This window comes from Pollicipes pollicipes, unplaced genomic scaffold, assembly GCF_011947565.3.
Source record: "Pollicipes pollicipes isolate AB1234 unplaced genomic scaffold, Ppol_2.1 Scaffold_214;HRSCAF=242_pilon_pilon_pilon, whole genome shotgun sequence".
Lineage (NCBI taxonomy): Eukaryota > Metazoa > Arthropoda > Thecostraca > Pollicipedomorpha > Pollicipedidae > Pollicipes > Pollicipes pollicipes.
Window position 1 is genome coordinate 18,736 of NW_023596062.1, and position 16,087 is coordinate 34,822.

General features: G+C 55.6%; 2 protein-coding genes across 2 annotated transcripts; both read left to right on the forward strand.

Annotated features, from left to right (window-relative positions):
- The first annotated feature begins 302 nt into the window (after positions 1–302).
- On the forward strand, positions 303–1,628 carry LOC119096731 (uncharacterized). Its single transcript, XM_037219645.1, has 4 exons — positions 303–341; positions 890–1,073; positions 1,301–1,512; positions 1,563–1,628. The coding sequence occupies exons 1-4, from the start codon at positions 303–305 to the stop codon at positions 1,626–1,628; spliced, it is 501 nt and encodes a 166-aa protein (XP_037075540.1).
- On the forward strand, positions 1,624–5,706 carry LOC119096725 (E3 ubiquitin-protein ligase DTX4). The gene is made up of 5 exons (XM_037219633.1): positions 1,624–1,652; positions 2,938–3,131; positions 3,433–3,572; positions 4,090–4,198; positions 4,747–5,706. The coding sequence occupies exons 1-5, from the start codon at positions 1,628–1,630 to the stop codon at positions 4,951–4,953; spliced, it is 675 nt and encodes a 224-aa protein (XP_037075528.1). The 5' UTR covers positions 1,624–1,627; the 3' UTR covers positions 4,954–5,706.
- The last annotated feature ends 10,381 nt before the right edge of the window (positions 5,707–16,087 follow it).

Genomic DNA, 16,087 nt, shown 5'->3' on the forward strand with positions numbered 1-16,087 from the left:
GCTCATTCAGAGGTACCCTCCGGCCGTCCTACAGTGGACTGACATGTTTTCACCGGTCGCGACTCCCGTGCACACGCGGCGCGTGCCGTGCACAACCCGTCCACGGCCGTCGCCCCAGCGTCAGCGTCCCGTCCACGGGCGCCGCCCAGCCGCCGCGTGACCGTGCGCGGCGTGTGCGCCGTGTCGGCAGACCGGGAGATCGCGGTGGCGGCGCCAGTTCTACCCGCCGAGCGTCCCCGGCCGGCCGCGGCGCCGTGTGGCAGTGGGCCGGCGACACGCCCTCCGAGTGGCACAGCTACGACATGGACGTCCAGTGTCTGGTGGAGACCGTCTGGTCCATGGTGGGTGCCTGGCCGGACAGTGATGGAGACCGTCTGGTCCATGGTGGGTGTCCGGTTGGCCAGTGATGAGTGGAGACCGTCTGGTCCATGGTGGGGCTGCCTGGCCGGACAGTGATGGAGACCGTCTGGGTCCATGGTGGGTGTCTGGTTGGCCAGTGATGGGTGGAGACCGTCTGGTCCATGGTGGGTGTCCGGCCGGCCAGTGATGAGTGGTAGCGATGCTGACACACGACGCTGGGGACCTGACCCGTGCGGGGTTGTAGGTTGCCATCGGTGTCGGTGGTTTCGCTTACCACAACGGACCGTGCGCTATCGCCGTTGGGTATATGACATCGCGTGTCAAGAGCTGTCCTTGTCTAACAGAATCAAAGATTGCGTGATGTCGTTGCCCGATGCGTCTGACGAACGGGTGCCTAGTGATTGCCGTCGAAGGGCATGGACTCCAGTGCTGGAAGTGTGGTGTTGGCCGCTGCAGGTGTCCGCCTTCTTCCCCAGGCAGGGGACCACGCCGTGTGCTGACCTGCTGTCTTCGCCTTTCTTGTTTACAGGGCGAGCAGACGGTTGACGTCAGTCACGTGTTCCCGCACCTGCCCTACATCATCAACTTCTGCAACCTGACGCAGGTGAAGAAGACGAGCGGGTACGTGCGCCAGCTGCGGCGCGCCCAGCAGGCCGCCTATCCGCTCACCAAGGTGCCGGCCGACGAGTTCGTCTTCCAGCCGCCCACGCTAGGTGAGCGCCCGCGTGGACCCCGCACTAGCGTCCTTGTGGGGCCGCCGGTCAGCAGAGGTGTCCCAGCGGCACCGGCCGGCCTCCACCGCCGAGGACTTGTCATCAGCATATAGCGGTGTAAGCCGGCATGTTGATTTCGTTTTGGTTACCCGTTTGCTTGTTTCGTTGCGTTCCGTTTTCGCCCTCGGTTGCTTCGGTTTGGCTGAGTTCCGCTGTGTCCCCTGTAGAGGAGATTCGTCGCCCGCCAGCCACCTCCAAGAAGAAGGACAAGAAACGCAAGGACAAGGACAGCAGCGGCACCAAGAAGCTGATGAAGCAGCTGACGCGGCTGTCCAGCCGGATCGCCGACTCGCTGGACCCGGACGCCGGGCCGGCGAGTCGGCCGAGTCGCCGCGAGAGCGGTGACTCGGCCTCGGTGGCGTCGGGCGGACGGCCGCCGGCGCCCGGCAGCCGGCCGCCGGCGCGCCCGCCCGACGGCCGCCGGCTCAGCGTCGCCACCATATCCACCTACATCAGCCAGAGCTCGCACAGCTCCGGCCGCCAGCGTGTGTCTGATGGACACCAACTACCGGGACGACGGTGAGCGCCGCTGTCGGAGCGCAGCTGCCGACGGCGGCGAGGCGCGCCGGCTGGTGACATTGGCGAGGCACGGCGCTGGCGACGGTGGGGGGGGGGGGGGGGGGGGGCGGTGCGGGGCAACAGTGGGTGCGGTGGGGACGGCGGAAACGGTGGGGAGGGCGGTGCGGGGCAACAGTGGTGGCGGTGGGGACGGCGGAAGCGGTGGCGACGGCGGAGGTGGCTGTGGCGTGGGACTACGGCAGTGGTGGAGATTGGGAATGCCACCATGAAGTTACTAAAATTATGCAAAAAAACAACAACAAACAAACAAGGAAAATAAACTGCTAAGAAATATGTAACGAATTATCATGGATATACAAGAAGGCATTTCCTTGCATGGGTATGGCTCGAATGATACGCGAAGTTACTGATAGCAGTACACTGAACCACGAGTATGCGCTTTTCGGTACAGTTAGCAGCGTGGGCGGTAGCCCGGCGATTAAGTGATCAGTTGTATGAAACAGTTGTCAGTAAGCGGTGGTCATTCACGTAGCCAGCGGGGCGAACCGGTGTAGATTGGCGGAGTTCGGCGCTGGGAGAGAGGGGGGGGGGGGGGTGGGGGGGGGGTCCGGTACCGCCCGGTGAGGCGCGGCAGGTCAACAGCGGGAGCAGGGCGTAAGGGACTCCGCTGTTGGAGTATGCACGTGGGCTGCAAGAAATACGATACTCTGTCCTTGCGACACCCTCCCGCTTGATGTTTTGTGCTAGATATGTGCGTTCGGTTTGTGTTTTGTTGCTGCTTTGGTGTTGTTACGTTAATATTGTGTTATGCATGGTGCGAAGGTACGCTTGTCGGTAGATCTTGGGTAGCCCGCCGCTGATGAAAAGTCCCGTTCGGTGCAGACGTGACGCTGGAGTAGCTACTGCTGATGTATACGCCGGGCGCAAAATGACTAGGGCAGTGGACGCGCCGTTAGATCCCGATCAACAGCAACAATGATGTCCCGTTATGTGATGACAGTGGACCGGCTGCTGCTGTACTCGTGTGCCTTGCAGTTGTGACGTTGGACCGTCTGCCGCGTATGTACACGTCCTGCACCGTGCAGAGGTGACGCTGGCCCAGCTGCTGCTGGTGCACACGTCCTGTGCCATGTAGACGTGACGCTTGCCCAGCTGCTGCTGGTGCACACGTCCTGTACCGTGTAGAGCTGACGCTGGCCCAGTTGCTGCTGATGCACACGTCCTGTACCGTGTAGAGGTGACTCTGGCCCAGCTGCTGCTGATGCACACGTCCTGTACCGTGTAGAGGTGACGCTGGACCAGCTGCTGCTGATGTACACGTCGGTGGTGCTGCCGATGGTGGGGGTCGCCTGCTGCATCTGCCGGTACATGCTGACCGAGCCGTCCAGCTACGGCGACGACCTGGTGATCCAGCTGAACGGCTGCCGCCACGCCATCCATCTGGACTGCCTGCGCGCCATGGTCGAGAGTACAAACCAGGTGGGTCGATGCTCCCCACGCCGCCCCTGGGACCGCCGCCGCCGGATGTCGTAGGGCACGGCCCCGCGCCGCGTCGGCTCGGTTCCAAACGGGAGCGCAGCGGAGATGGCCAGGCGGGTGGTCCTTGTTCAGGCGCCCGTCATGTGTAGCTGTGCGACCATCGGAGTTTTAAGGTGTCACATTCCTGTCTGGCGTGCGTTGCGGCCCGGGTCGCGGCTGGCTGCGAGCTGAACGCGGTGGCGGGCCGCCGGCGTGTGCCGCGCCGTGGAGACCCGACGGACTCGTGCGGCGGATGTTCCAGGTCCAGTACCTGCAGTGTCCCGCCTGCCAGTCCATATACGGGCGGAAGGTGGGGCAGCAGCCGCCGGGCAGGATGTCCACGCGCCGGCTGCCCATCCCGCTGCCCGGCTACGACTGTGATACCATCGAAATATCATACATGTAAGTCGAACACCAGACGCCTGTCGAGTGATACAGTGCGGTGGTGTTTGAGTGCAGCCCGGATCAGTGGCTGCCTTCCGTGTGTGATGTTTCTCCAGACGTTCCGATGTCGGCGTCCGTGCCGCCGGGCTTGGTCGGCTCTGCCAGCCCGTTCCGCTGAGGGGACAGCGTCGGACGTCCGCGCAGGCCCTCTGTGCGCTCGCGTGCTATCCCGGGCGGTGACTCACCTGGGTTCTGGCCTCCTGTGTTGCCCCTCTGTACGCTCGCGTGCTTTCCCGGACCGTGGGTGACCCTGGCCCTGACCTCCTATGCTGCCGCTGTGTACACTCGTGTGCTCTCCCGGGAGGTGGCTGACCTTGGCCGTGACCTCCTGTGCTGCTCCTCTGTACGCTCGCGCGGTCTCCCGGACGGTGGCCGGCCCTGGGGCCGCCTCCGCGTGTGTCAGACCGGCACGGCGACTGGACCGGTGCGATCTGTGACGGGACATGGCGTGACGCCCCCGGGGGCCGGCCCACAGGATCTCACCGGGCATCCAGGGACCGGAGCACCCGCACCCGGGCCGGCCGTACAAGGTGCGCGGCTTTCCGCGCATCTGCTACCTGCCCAGCACCACGCAGGGACGCAAGGTACGGCCGAGATGGGCGCGGCGGTGCGTGTCCGCTGACCAGCTGTGCCGGCCACTGCTAGCAGGCGGCATATTTGAACGCGATGCGTTCTGGTCCAAAATTGTCCTGGGTTGGGGTTAAACGTAATGCATTACGGCACATCTCATCACGTGGACCGCAGCTTTGACGTTTAATTTAATGTAAAGACAGGTCACGAACCGTAACAACCTCCGATGAATGGCTTCAGGGAGCGTTGGTGTAGCGCGCTTTGCCTTGCTAAATAAGTGTACTGGGTCTGTTGGACCAACAACTTAACCTTGACGGAGTTTGGCATAGGCGTGTGGAATCTTCAGGATTACTGCAGCAGGGCGGTGCGTATAAACGTGTCGTGGGCCTCAAGCCGATGGTCGGATTTGGACCGACCGACATCTGCGTATGATGGGGCTGGCCGCGCCTCCGACTGGCGCGTGCCGGAGCGTCGCCGACGGAGGCTCTGACCGGCGCGTGGTCTAGGGCGTGGCTGCCTGCGACTCCCAGTGAAGTTCATTGGGGCGCGTGTGCGCGCGCAGGTGCTCCGGCTGCTGGAGGAGGCGTGGCGGCGGCGGCTCATCTTCACCGTCGGCCCGTCGGCCACCACCGGCGAGCAGGACGTGGTCACCTGGAACGAGATCCACCACAAGACAGAGCTGCACGGCAACGACAGCGGCCACGGCTACCCCGACCCCGGCTACCTGGACAGGGTCACCGCCGAGCTGGCGCGCCATGGCGTCCAGTGAGCGTGGCGCCGGCGAGGCGGCCGTGACGTCACTGGGACGGCGCCGCGCGCGCCGGAGACGACCGGCGATTTCGTGCTGAGTAGGGGACGTTACGCCAGAGTCGTGCCATACGTGAGCGATTATGAACGGTTCGTGGTTGACAGAAGGCCGTGCTGTTTCGGCGCGGCCGTTTGAGGTACTCATTCGTGTTTGAATAAGAATGCAGGCGTTATTGATGTGTGCATGTTTTTATAGGCAATTACTCCGCCGTTACATACACTGTTATATCAAAATGTCTGGATAGAAAAAGGTAGGACATTTTGTGAAAACCTAACTTGGCAACAAATATGCATTGTCAAACCGCCCACATTTGTTGCGCTTTCGGTGACTTTTACGTTGATTATGCTTTCCGTAGCACGCACTCTGCATGGCCCGACTAGGCCGCCCGGCGTCATACTGCCGCTGTTTACAAGAACTGTACGGGGTTGGCACGGTCCCGAGACGTGTCATCCGGGGATCTGGTACAAAACTGACAACACCTCACAAAGGGAGTGGGTGTCCGTCAATGATGCATGCAAATGTCTGTTTGTCGCATTGGAAGTGTTGAAGTTAGCTGCCATTTGCACGTTTGCCACTCACCTCGGCTCGTTGAAATGCTGTAATATCACGGTCTGTTTACCTGTTGACAGCCAAGATGGAGTAAGGTTAACAAAGGAGAGGTACATTGTTGTAGAAGAAGCTTTTCCTGGGGCCAAATACATTGTATGAAATGTTCCCGCGACTGTTGTGCAGGGCAGCGTCGCGGCCATTGTTCCTAGCCATATTTGACAGTGAGCGGGGTTGCAGGGTCAGGGTGGCGAATCATGAGGGCGACGGCTCGTGGGAGCCTGAGGCGCGGTGGAACTTTGGGTACAGAAGCCATTTTGTCCTCGTCATTCAGTCCACAATAAGGATCCTTCTGAAGTTATGTCGTGTTAGCCACCTCGCCGTCCTTCCGCCCTTCGTCCACCTCACCGCCCTTTCGTCCTTAAGCCACCTCATTGTCCTTTTGTCCTTAAGCCACCTCACCGTCCTTCCGTCCTTAAGCAGGCTCACCGTCCCTCCCGATTTGTATTCAGCTCGCCCACATTTTGTATCTGCGTCGAATTCTGTGCGCCAGCGCGCAGCACGTGCCTGTGTGTCTGACGCGGCTGCAACCCTTGTAATAAAGCGACTCATCATGCTTCCACGTCTTCATTACATTCCTTGACTGCACTCCGGTTTGACTCCGTATGACGGGCTCTGTATTCTGTGTGGATTGGCGTGAAGTCGATATATCCAAACATCCGGGGTACGCAGGTTTGTGGGTGGCTCCATCTGGAGTCGGAATCGTCTCTGGAATCAACCAGTTTTGTTGAACCAGAATGGAATCGATTCCCATGCAATCGTGAGTCGAAGTCATTGTTGAATGAGCCACGTCCTCAGTGATTCGAGTAAAAAAGAAATGGAAGCAACAACGTCTTAATAGTCTGGCAGCTGTTGTGCACTGGATGTAACGCAGTCACATAACGGCATGCTAGACTAATGTGTGTAGTTATGCTTTTATGAAGGTCCAAATGCACGTCGTTATCCAACTTGTTCCGAAAGGAATCGACTAGATGGGAATTGATTCTGGAATCGAGTCACATGTGAGTAAAACTGAAGTATTGGGGTTACTCAAAGTTACGCTGCGCTGAGTTGGTGTCGGAATCGACACCGTATGGTGTGATTCCACTGGCCCCAAGCGCAGAGCTGGGAAAAACTACTAAACCAGCATCAGGTGAGGTGCTGGTAGTGTAATGAAGTCACAATACCGTCAATCCTGCCGGAACGCGCGTCGATGCCATGACCCGGGCATATGCGCGCACGTGCCATGACCCGGACATACGCGCGCACGTGCCGTGACCCGGACCTGCGCGCGCACGTGTCATGACCCGGACCTACGCGCGCACGTGCCGTGACCCATATATACGCGCGTCCATGCCATATCGGAGTGTCCCCGGATGGCGGCAACACAAGATCCTGCCCAGCAATCGCGCAGCAGAGCCTTGACAGGGGGAGATGGCGCAGGGTTGACAAGAGGCCCTTGATAGTGAAAAGGCCCTCCCAAAAGAAAGAAAATGGTCAGACGCCGGCATGCTTTTGGGACATACTTTTCCTTCTTTCCCTCTGCATCATGATGTTACTGGCGTGCGTCCGAGGCCGCCCCTGCTCGCGCCGCCAGTGCTGCTGCACCTTGGTACGCAGCTGCCCCGAATGGCGGTGTACTGCCTGGGGCGCCGCCCGCCGGGGTCGGCGCCGCCCGCTCGCCTCGCGGGTTAATACAGTTGGCGTCTCGCAGCGCTCGTGGCTGGTTTGGACAGACAGAACACGTAAGACTTGAATATGGGGCAGCCGCATTGAACCTAGAGTTAGCTTAAGCAAGCGTCAGCAGCACATTAATTTAAGCAGTGTGAGTTGCGAGGCAAGCCGAGATGCCTGGATTTCGTCCTGAGGAATTCAACTTCACATCGCCTGAGAGGTGGCCGACCTGGGTGATCGGTTCGTCCGCTACATACTGGCATCGGGACTACACAAAGAGGACGGTGACATTCAAGAAGCTGCGTTGATTTACAGTATGGGTCCGCAGGCTGAGCATATCGTACCAACATTAAGGCTTATTGCTGAGCAGAAGGAGGATTTTGAAGTTGTTGTCTCAAGGCTAGACGGGTACTTCATTCCGAAAAGGAACTTTATTTCAAAGCGTCACAACTTGGAGCTTAGATCTCAAAGCTCAAGCGAGACTAATGAATCGTACATCAGAGTTTGTTCTCTCTAGCTGAGTACTGCAGCTTCGCTGACGCTGATGAGCGTATCCGAGATCGTTTCATCTCAGGAATGTCTGACAGGGAGCTGTCCCGTAGAATTCAGCTGAAGTCACGAGAGGAGGAAGTGTCTGTAAATACCGTCATTTCGATGATGCGTAATGTCGAGATCGTGAACGGCCGTGACATCTCTGGTCCGCCTGACATCAGTAGGGTTTGTGCACCGGCGCAGCACAGGCAGCCGCGCCAACAGCACCAGCAGTACAGACGTCAACAGCAGCCTTCCACCGCGCAACGGCAACAGCATAGTCGGCGTGCCGACTTTTCAACAGCATACAGATACTGTGGAAGAGCACGTCATGTGTCTCCGAAAGATTGTCCCGCTAAGGGAAAAACATGCGACAACTGTCAGAAAATGGGTCATTTTGCATCTGTTTGTCGCTCCAACGGTGTCAGAGCGATTGAGCGGACAGAGCCCATTGAACAGCTATCGCCGCCCAACATTTTTGTTGGCAAAGTAGACAAAGTTTGCGCGCCATGGAGAGTTTCAGTCCTTCTAAATGGTCAACGAGTCGCTTTCAAAGTTGACCCTGGCGCTGATGTTAGCATTCTGACGCTGAAAACGTACAAGAAGCTAAAACTGCCGCCGCTTCAACATGCTTCAAATACTCTGACAAGTGTTGGTAGCGTGCTAAAAGTAGAAGGAAAGATGCACGAAACACTCATGTTCAAGAACAAAACCGAGCCTGAAGTGTTTTACGTTGTTGACTCCGCTGATGATCTCCTCTCCAGGTCTGTTTGCTCGCGCCTGGGCGTACTGAGGTTCACAGGTGAAGTCAACGAAGACGTCTTCGGGGAGACAGGCCTCCTGAAGACAGCACCGGTCAGCATTCAGCTCCGTGAAGATGCTGTTCCAGTCGCCCTTGCCACTGCAAGAAACATCCCGCTGCCGCTGATGAAGCCAGTGGAAGAGGAGCTGAATAAGATGGAGCATCACGGCATCATCACGAAGGAGACTGAGCCAACGGACTGGGTCTCTGCGCTGGTCCCCGTCCCGAAGCCGAAGAGCAGCGGTGTCCGCATCACGGTTGACTACAAGAGGCTCAACCAGTCTGTGAAGCGACAGGTGTTCCCGATCCCTACTCTGGAGCATCTGACCTCCATGCTGAGTGGTGCGACGCTCTTCACCAAGCTGGACGCCTCTTCCGGTTTCTACCAGATCCCGCTGGACGAGGCGAGCTCCAAGATGACCACGTTCATCACTCCGTTCGGCAGGAAGAGGTTCCTGCGACTGCCGATGGGGATCTCGCTCGCACCGGAGTGCTTCCAGCGGAAGATGGAGGAGATACTGGACGGACTGCCCAGAGTCATCGTCTACATGGACGACACCGTGGTGTTCGGAGATGCTGCCAGTCACGATGCACGTCTCGAAGCTGTCATCAGGAGGATCCACGAGTCCGGCCTCAAGCTGAACAGGAAAAACGTGTGAGTTCCGGAAGAACGAGGTCAAGTTTTTGGGGATGAAGATCAGCAAGAACGGCATTAGCATGGACGAAGAGAAGCTCGAAGCGATCCAGCAGCTCCAACCGCCAAAGAATGACAATGAACTAAGGTCTCTGCTCGGAGTAATCAACTTCCTGGTTCGGTTCATTCCACACATCCAGGAGTGCTTGAGACCACTGAACGAACTTCTGAGGAAGAACGTAGCATGGATCTGGACACCACAGCAGCAGCAGGCGCTGGATGACGTGAAAGCAGCCGACACTTCACTCCAGTTCTGGCGTTCTACGATCCAGCACGAGAGACGGTGGTCAGCGCCGACGCCAGCAGTTTCGGCATCGGAGGATGTGTTCTCCAGAAGCACGGCTCCGTCTTCAAACCCGTCGCGTTCTGCAGCAGAAGCCTAACTGACACCGAGACCAGATGGGCCCAGATCGAGAAGGAACTACTCTCTGCGACGTGGACGTGCGAGAAAATGCACATGTTCCTCTCCGGACTGCCGTCTTTCGAGCTGCATCTGGACCACAAGCCTCTGATCCCGCTGATTAACACGAAAAATCTCGTGGATGCGCCGATCAGATGCCAGCGCATGCTCATGCGCTTGATGCGATACAACGCCACAGCGGTCTTCGTTCCAGGGAAGCAGCACCTGGTGCCCGACTTCCTTTCACGTCACCCGCTCCAGAAGCAGGATGAAATCGGCTCTGTGCCTCAAGAAGACATATATGGATTCTGCGAGAGAATCTTCAGCGATCTTCCCGCCACACCGCAGCGTCTGGTGGAGATCAGCAAGGCGCAGCAAGCAGACGAACCCGTACAACGCGTAGTTCAGCAGACTCTCTCTGGCTGGAAGGAGGGAGCGAAGCATCCCGACCTGCTGGACTACTTCGCCTCTCGCGGAGAGATGAGCGTTCTGCACCTAACGTGTGGTACACTGCTGACGCACAGGCGACGCATCGTCATCCCTCCGAGTCTGCGAGATGAAGTGCTCACTCGACTACATGATGACGGACACTTCGGTCTAAATAAGTGTCGCCAGAGGGCAGCAGTATCGATCTGGTGGTCTCAACTCAGCATCGACCTGAAGCGTCATATCGAGAGCTGCTCGTTCTGTCAGGTGAACTCGCCCGCCCAGCACGCTGAGCCACTAGTGACAGCCCCAACGTCATCAAGACCGTGGACGCACGTTGCAGCAGACGTCTTCCACTTCAACGACTGCAACTGGCTCGTCACGGTGGACATCTTCAGCAGGTATCTGGAGATACAACGCCTCCCGAGTCTCACCAGCAGCGCAGTCATCGAGCGTCTGAAACGCTTGTTTTCCCGCTTGGGGATACCAGACCTCGTGACAACAGACGGAGGAACGCGGTTCACTTCAAGCTCGTTCGCCAACTTTACAGCGTCCTACGGCTTCACAAACCGTATCACAGACCCGCACACACCGTCTTCCAACGGAGCAGCTGAACGAGCCGTGAGAACCGCCAAGTGGATACCTCACCAGAGGGACCCCCACCTCGCCCTCCTCAACTACCGCACGACGCCTGTGGAAGCAACCGGATACTCCCCTGCCCGCCTCCTGATGGGACGCGAACTTCAATCTCGTCTCCCCATCGCTCAGCCAACCGGAGAAGCGACATGGCAGCATGCCAAACTCCGAGATCGGCAGAGGAAGAAGCTGGAGACGTGCTTCGACCGGAGACGCGGTGCCCGCGATCTTCAGCAGCTACAGCCCGGGGATCATGTTCGGGTCAAGACGGAGAAGGAGGCGAGCTGGTCCGAGCCCGCCACCGTCATAGAGAAGCTCTCTAGACGCAGCTACCTTGTGGAGCTCAAGGGTGCTCGCTATCGTCGCAACCGACGTCATCTGATGCAGATCCCTCCGTTTCAGGTCTTGACACAGCACGGTTCCACGCGGCGTGCTGACCGTTCTGCACACAGGGTGCCGGCTCCAGAGCTCTTCTCTGGCCGCCACGCTGAGGTGGCGCCACCGGCGCTGCTGCAACCGCAGCCGCGCGGACCGGCGCCTGCACCACGATCAGTGGTGCCACGGCCACCACCAGCTGTGCCGTCGCCCGCGTCGACAGCGGCGCCGCCGCCGTCGCTGCCGCCGCTGACAGAAGCTGCGGCCCAGCCCTGCAACGCGCAAGTGCCCCAGACACAAAATCCAACGCCACTGCTTAGTTTCAGTCCGCGTAAAACACGCAGTGGCCGCGTTTTCTGAGAGGCATCAAAGAGAAGCAGCAGAGAAGCAGCAGGAAAGCAGATGGGAAGCAGCAGGAAAGCAGATGGGAAGCAGCAGGAAAGCAGCAGAGAAGAAACAGTCTGAGAAGCAGAAGGAAAGCAGCAGCCTGAGAAGCAGCAGAGCAGCAGCGGGGAAGCAGCAGGGAAGCAGCAGTCTGTCGCCAGTAACTTCGTTTCGCAAGCGTATCAACATTTATTTGCATTTGCTCAAGGGGGGGGGGACATGTATCATGATGTTACTGGCGTGTGCCTGAGGCCGCCCCTGCTCGCGCCGCCAGTGCTGCTGCACCTTGGTACGCCGCTGCCCCGACTGGCGGCGTACTGCCTGGGGCGCCGCCCGCCGGGGTCGGCGCCGCCCGCTCGCCTCGCGGGTTAATACAGTTGCCGTCTCGCAGCGCTCGTGTCTGGTCTGGGCACACGGAACACGTAAGACTTAATACCGTCTATGGCTGGAATAGAGGGCAGAATTACCCCGGCATAAATTCTTACTGAATTTTATGGTCAGTAAACTGAAGAAACCATGTTTTAACGATTGCATGAAATCAGTTGTCGGCGCTCTCCATTTTGCATTAGTCTGGAGGACTCTTTCTATGCCGATATATCTCAGAAGATTCGTTACAATTTTTATCTGGGTCCTACAGATATGTTACGGACCCCGTAACATATCTGTTACGTTACATAACATAACTGACCCCGCGGACTGTAGCTTGCGTGGATCAAAATAAGTCAACATTTGTATCAACTTGACCAAGCCGTGTTCGTCTGGAATTCAGTCAGAATCGATCAGTGACACAATTATGTACGTAGTTTTAAGCATGCGCGCTCGCGTATACTAGGCAAAAAGCTCGCGCCAATCGTTGCAGTCTCCGCATGCTGCATACCGTCGGCCCTGTGGTGATTCTATCCGTGGTTAACGGGTGATCGAAAATGATGATGCGTCCGAGACAAGTACCTTTGAACAGTTTAGAGCATCAAATCGTACGTTCAGAAAGAAGTCCGGGTATAGATTTCGCCGGTGCTATTTTGAGATCTATCTTAATAACGGATTGGCATTTACAGTATCGCAAAATGGTGCTGGCTAGGGTCTGGTGATGGGACTGGGAGGGTAAAGGTAGAATCTCTATTTTTTTGCATTACTGTAGCTGCTCATTTGTACAAAGAACAACCTCGAAATTTCACAAAGGATACGCCCAGTCTTATCTTTGAACGGTGCGAATTCATTTGAAAGATATTTGGAGCCATTATTTCATGACCGTCGTTCTCGCGCGAGGCGCGTGGTGCTACTTGCAGTGGCCAATGCTATTTGGCTTTACGGAAGCTGCAACCCAAACCATCGTTGTCCTTGCTCCCGCGATTTTTAGCGCGCAGGCTCAAACGTTTTGATGTAACCTTCATCAAAAGGTTTGCAGACAACCGCATGCTCCCAGCGTACGGGACAGATCAGTACGAAACCTTAGCAGGGGTTTTGAGCCGGTTTGAAGCCGGCATAGTACGGGTTTGGGCCCATAGGCTCGGAGCATAGGGTTGTCTGCAAACTAATCTCAGGTGGTTTTGGCTGTTTTTGATGACCTTTTACATGACTCAAGGTTACCACGATCTAGGAATGGTATGAGATACCGACTATGATCCGCATCGATCGGCAGAAATTTCACGCTGATCGGTGCCATAAGCTCGGAGCTTTGGGTTGTCTGCAGCCAATTTGGGTGGCTTTGGGCATTTTTGGTGACCTTCGATCCGCCCTAAGGTCACCGTATTCTAGAAAGATTGGGATATTGATTATGACGCGTCGATTGACGAAGATTTCATGCTGATCGGTCATATGTGGTCAAAGCACGAAGATGTCTTCAAACTAATTTCATGTGGTTGTGGGCGTTTTTGGTGACCTTTGACCTGGCTGAAGGCCACCATCTTCTGAAAACACCGGGATGTCAGCTATGGCGCATCGATCGGTGAGGGTGTCATGGGGGACGGTGTGATAGGCTCGGGATATGGGATTGTCTGCGAACTATTTCAGGTGGCTTTGGGCGTTTTTAGTGGCCTTTGAGCTAACGTAAGGTCATGATGTCCTGGAAAGGGTAGCGTGTTGACTAATACACATCGGTTGGGGGAGGTTTCTTGCTTACGCGGCCCTACAGCATCGGAGCATGGGGTTGTCGAAGTACCTATTTTTCGGTTTTTCGTATTTTTGGTGATGTTTGACCTGACTCAAAGTCATCATATTTTGAAACGGTTACGTTATCGACTAATCGGCATCGAATGGGTAAGGTTTCATGTCGGTCGGTGCCATGGGGTTGGAGTATCGGGCTGTCAGCGGGTCTGGTTGACTGTTTAGTGCTCCCCTCCGGGCTCTTGCCTCGTGGAATCAGCGAATGAAAGCCGCGCAGGTTGACAAGGAGAAAGCGCTGGCTGCTGATAAACAAAAATACACATTGGTTGCGAGGGACTGGGTTTGATAAACCTGCGCGGTCTTGCACAGACTAGATTTGCACGGGTCTTCGCACATGCGCCTGGCCTGACACCAGCCCAGGGTGAAGGGTAAGTGGACAGAGTGACCATAGTTGCCTTCTTTCTTCACGTCGGCCAAATATCACTTTTGGATGTAGGAGGGTTGCTGCTTCAGACAGGATTTAAGAAACAGAGTTCACAGTGCACAGAATGCAGGGTTTAGGTATTTTTTATGAGTCACTTCTCAGGGCAAATATTACTAGTTTGCAAGGTCTAGTCTGCATAAGGTTCATCCACCGCTTATGTCCATGCACCCTGAAGTCCATCCTTTCCAAAGTCCATCAGCTCTTAAATCCATCCACTGCTTATGTCCATCCACTCCAAAGTCATCCAGTTATCAACTGCCTACTGTATTAATGTGAAGTATTCAGTGTTTTACAAATGGCTGCCAAGAGCTGCTATTTAATCTAGCTTGGCTGTCAATACTGGCAGTGAAAGCAAGGTGGTCATGCTGCATAGCCACATGTATGTCACCAAGGTGATGCTCTTGATAAGCCACATTGTTGAACAGGCTTATTTGGCTTATGGTGCCACATAAGGATTGATAATTCTGTGTCTGAATGGGTTTCTTCCAGATCCACAGAGGAAAACTGATGGCAACAGGAGGGGAAGATCCTGCAAATGGGCAGGAAAAATCCACAGCCTTCAATTTCTCTGAGACTCCAACACTGGAAGACCTGTAAGTGCTGGACTGGAAATCATTTAAATCAAGCTGTTGTTTGTTCCTTCCTTTGCTGTTTGAATGTTCCTTTGCTGTGAGAATTGGGTAAGGTTCTTGAAGCTGTCTGTGGATTGCATTGGACACAAATTGTACATAAATGGTTTTGGCTCGAATCCTGGATACAGCACTGAGGTGGTGTTGAGCAAAGCAGCAGTCTGGGTGGTCCTAGTTAAAGCCATCATAGAGTTTCAGCGGGATGGCCAGGCCCGGCCCGTACTTGTCGAGCCTTAATAGGCTTCATCAGAAAGGACCATCTTAAAGCTGATGAATCATGTCCCCTGGTTGCAGTACCATGTATGTTCACAACCACAAGTGGAATTATTGAATGTGTAATGGCATAAATTGTAGGACAATTGTACGCAAGCCTTTTAGTCAATTGTAGTTCAGTTGTAGCTATTTTATTTAAGGTAAATGCATTATGGCCTCTTGTATTTAGTCAATACTTAATATGGATTATTTGAAATTGTGTCCTGGAGTGGCTTTGCTCTCAGAGTACCTGCTAAGCAAGTACTCAGATTTTTCCAGGCCTTTTAGCTCCACCTAACCACAGAGGCATTTATATGTCATTCTGTGCTATAATATGACTCGCCCAGACCAGGTGTCACAGAGGCGAGTCTTTGCAAAATGGCATTCTGAGAAATGGCCACATGACTGCCCCTCACATCCCTCAAAATAGGCCCACCTCAAAAACCTGCCATAGCACAGCTGGGACCAAGACTTTTTGTCTGCGGAAAGAACTGACACTCCCAACATCAAAAGTCCAAGTAAATATGTAGAAGGGGTCACGTAAGTGCAGAGCTGTCTGGTTCCCACTGGGGGACCTGTGTCTAAACCTTGGCTGTGTCATGGCCCCTGAGTGCTTCTATGGTTACTGCAGTCACTGGCACTCCATAACAGTGAGGGTGACAGAATGTTGTGTAGGATTCTTTGGCAGTCTGGTCTCAACAGTCAGAGTAGGGTAAAAATTGAAATATGCCACCTAGTGTTGACAAATTTACCATTTACAAGTAAAGTGAGCCCAACACTGTCCCAGGCACAGATGTGCCAGTGATTGACCAGGAGGCAGGCAGTGGCACCCCTTTCAAGAGGCCAGTAATATCATGCTTCGGGCTAAGGCAGGAGCTTACATCATAGGGGGTGGAGGTGGGCTTATGGTAGCCAGTGTATCTCCAGAGCCTTGTCATTTTGTTTAATGTATTCGCCACTGGCACAAGGAAGAAACTGTGGCAAAGGCAGCAACCAAAATATTCATGCCTGGTTGGGGTCACAGCCAGTCAATGTTCAAGTGATGTACTTCATGGATTAGTGCACACATGCCATACTGTTGAACCCACCTTGCCAATTAGGCTTTCAAGAAAGATTAGCT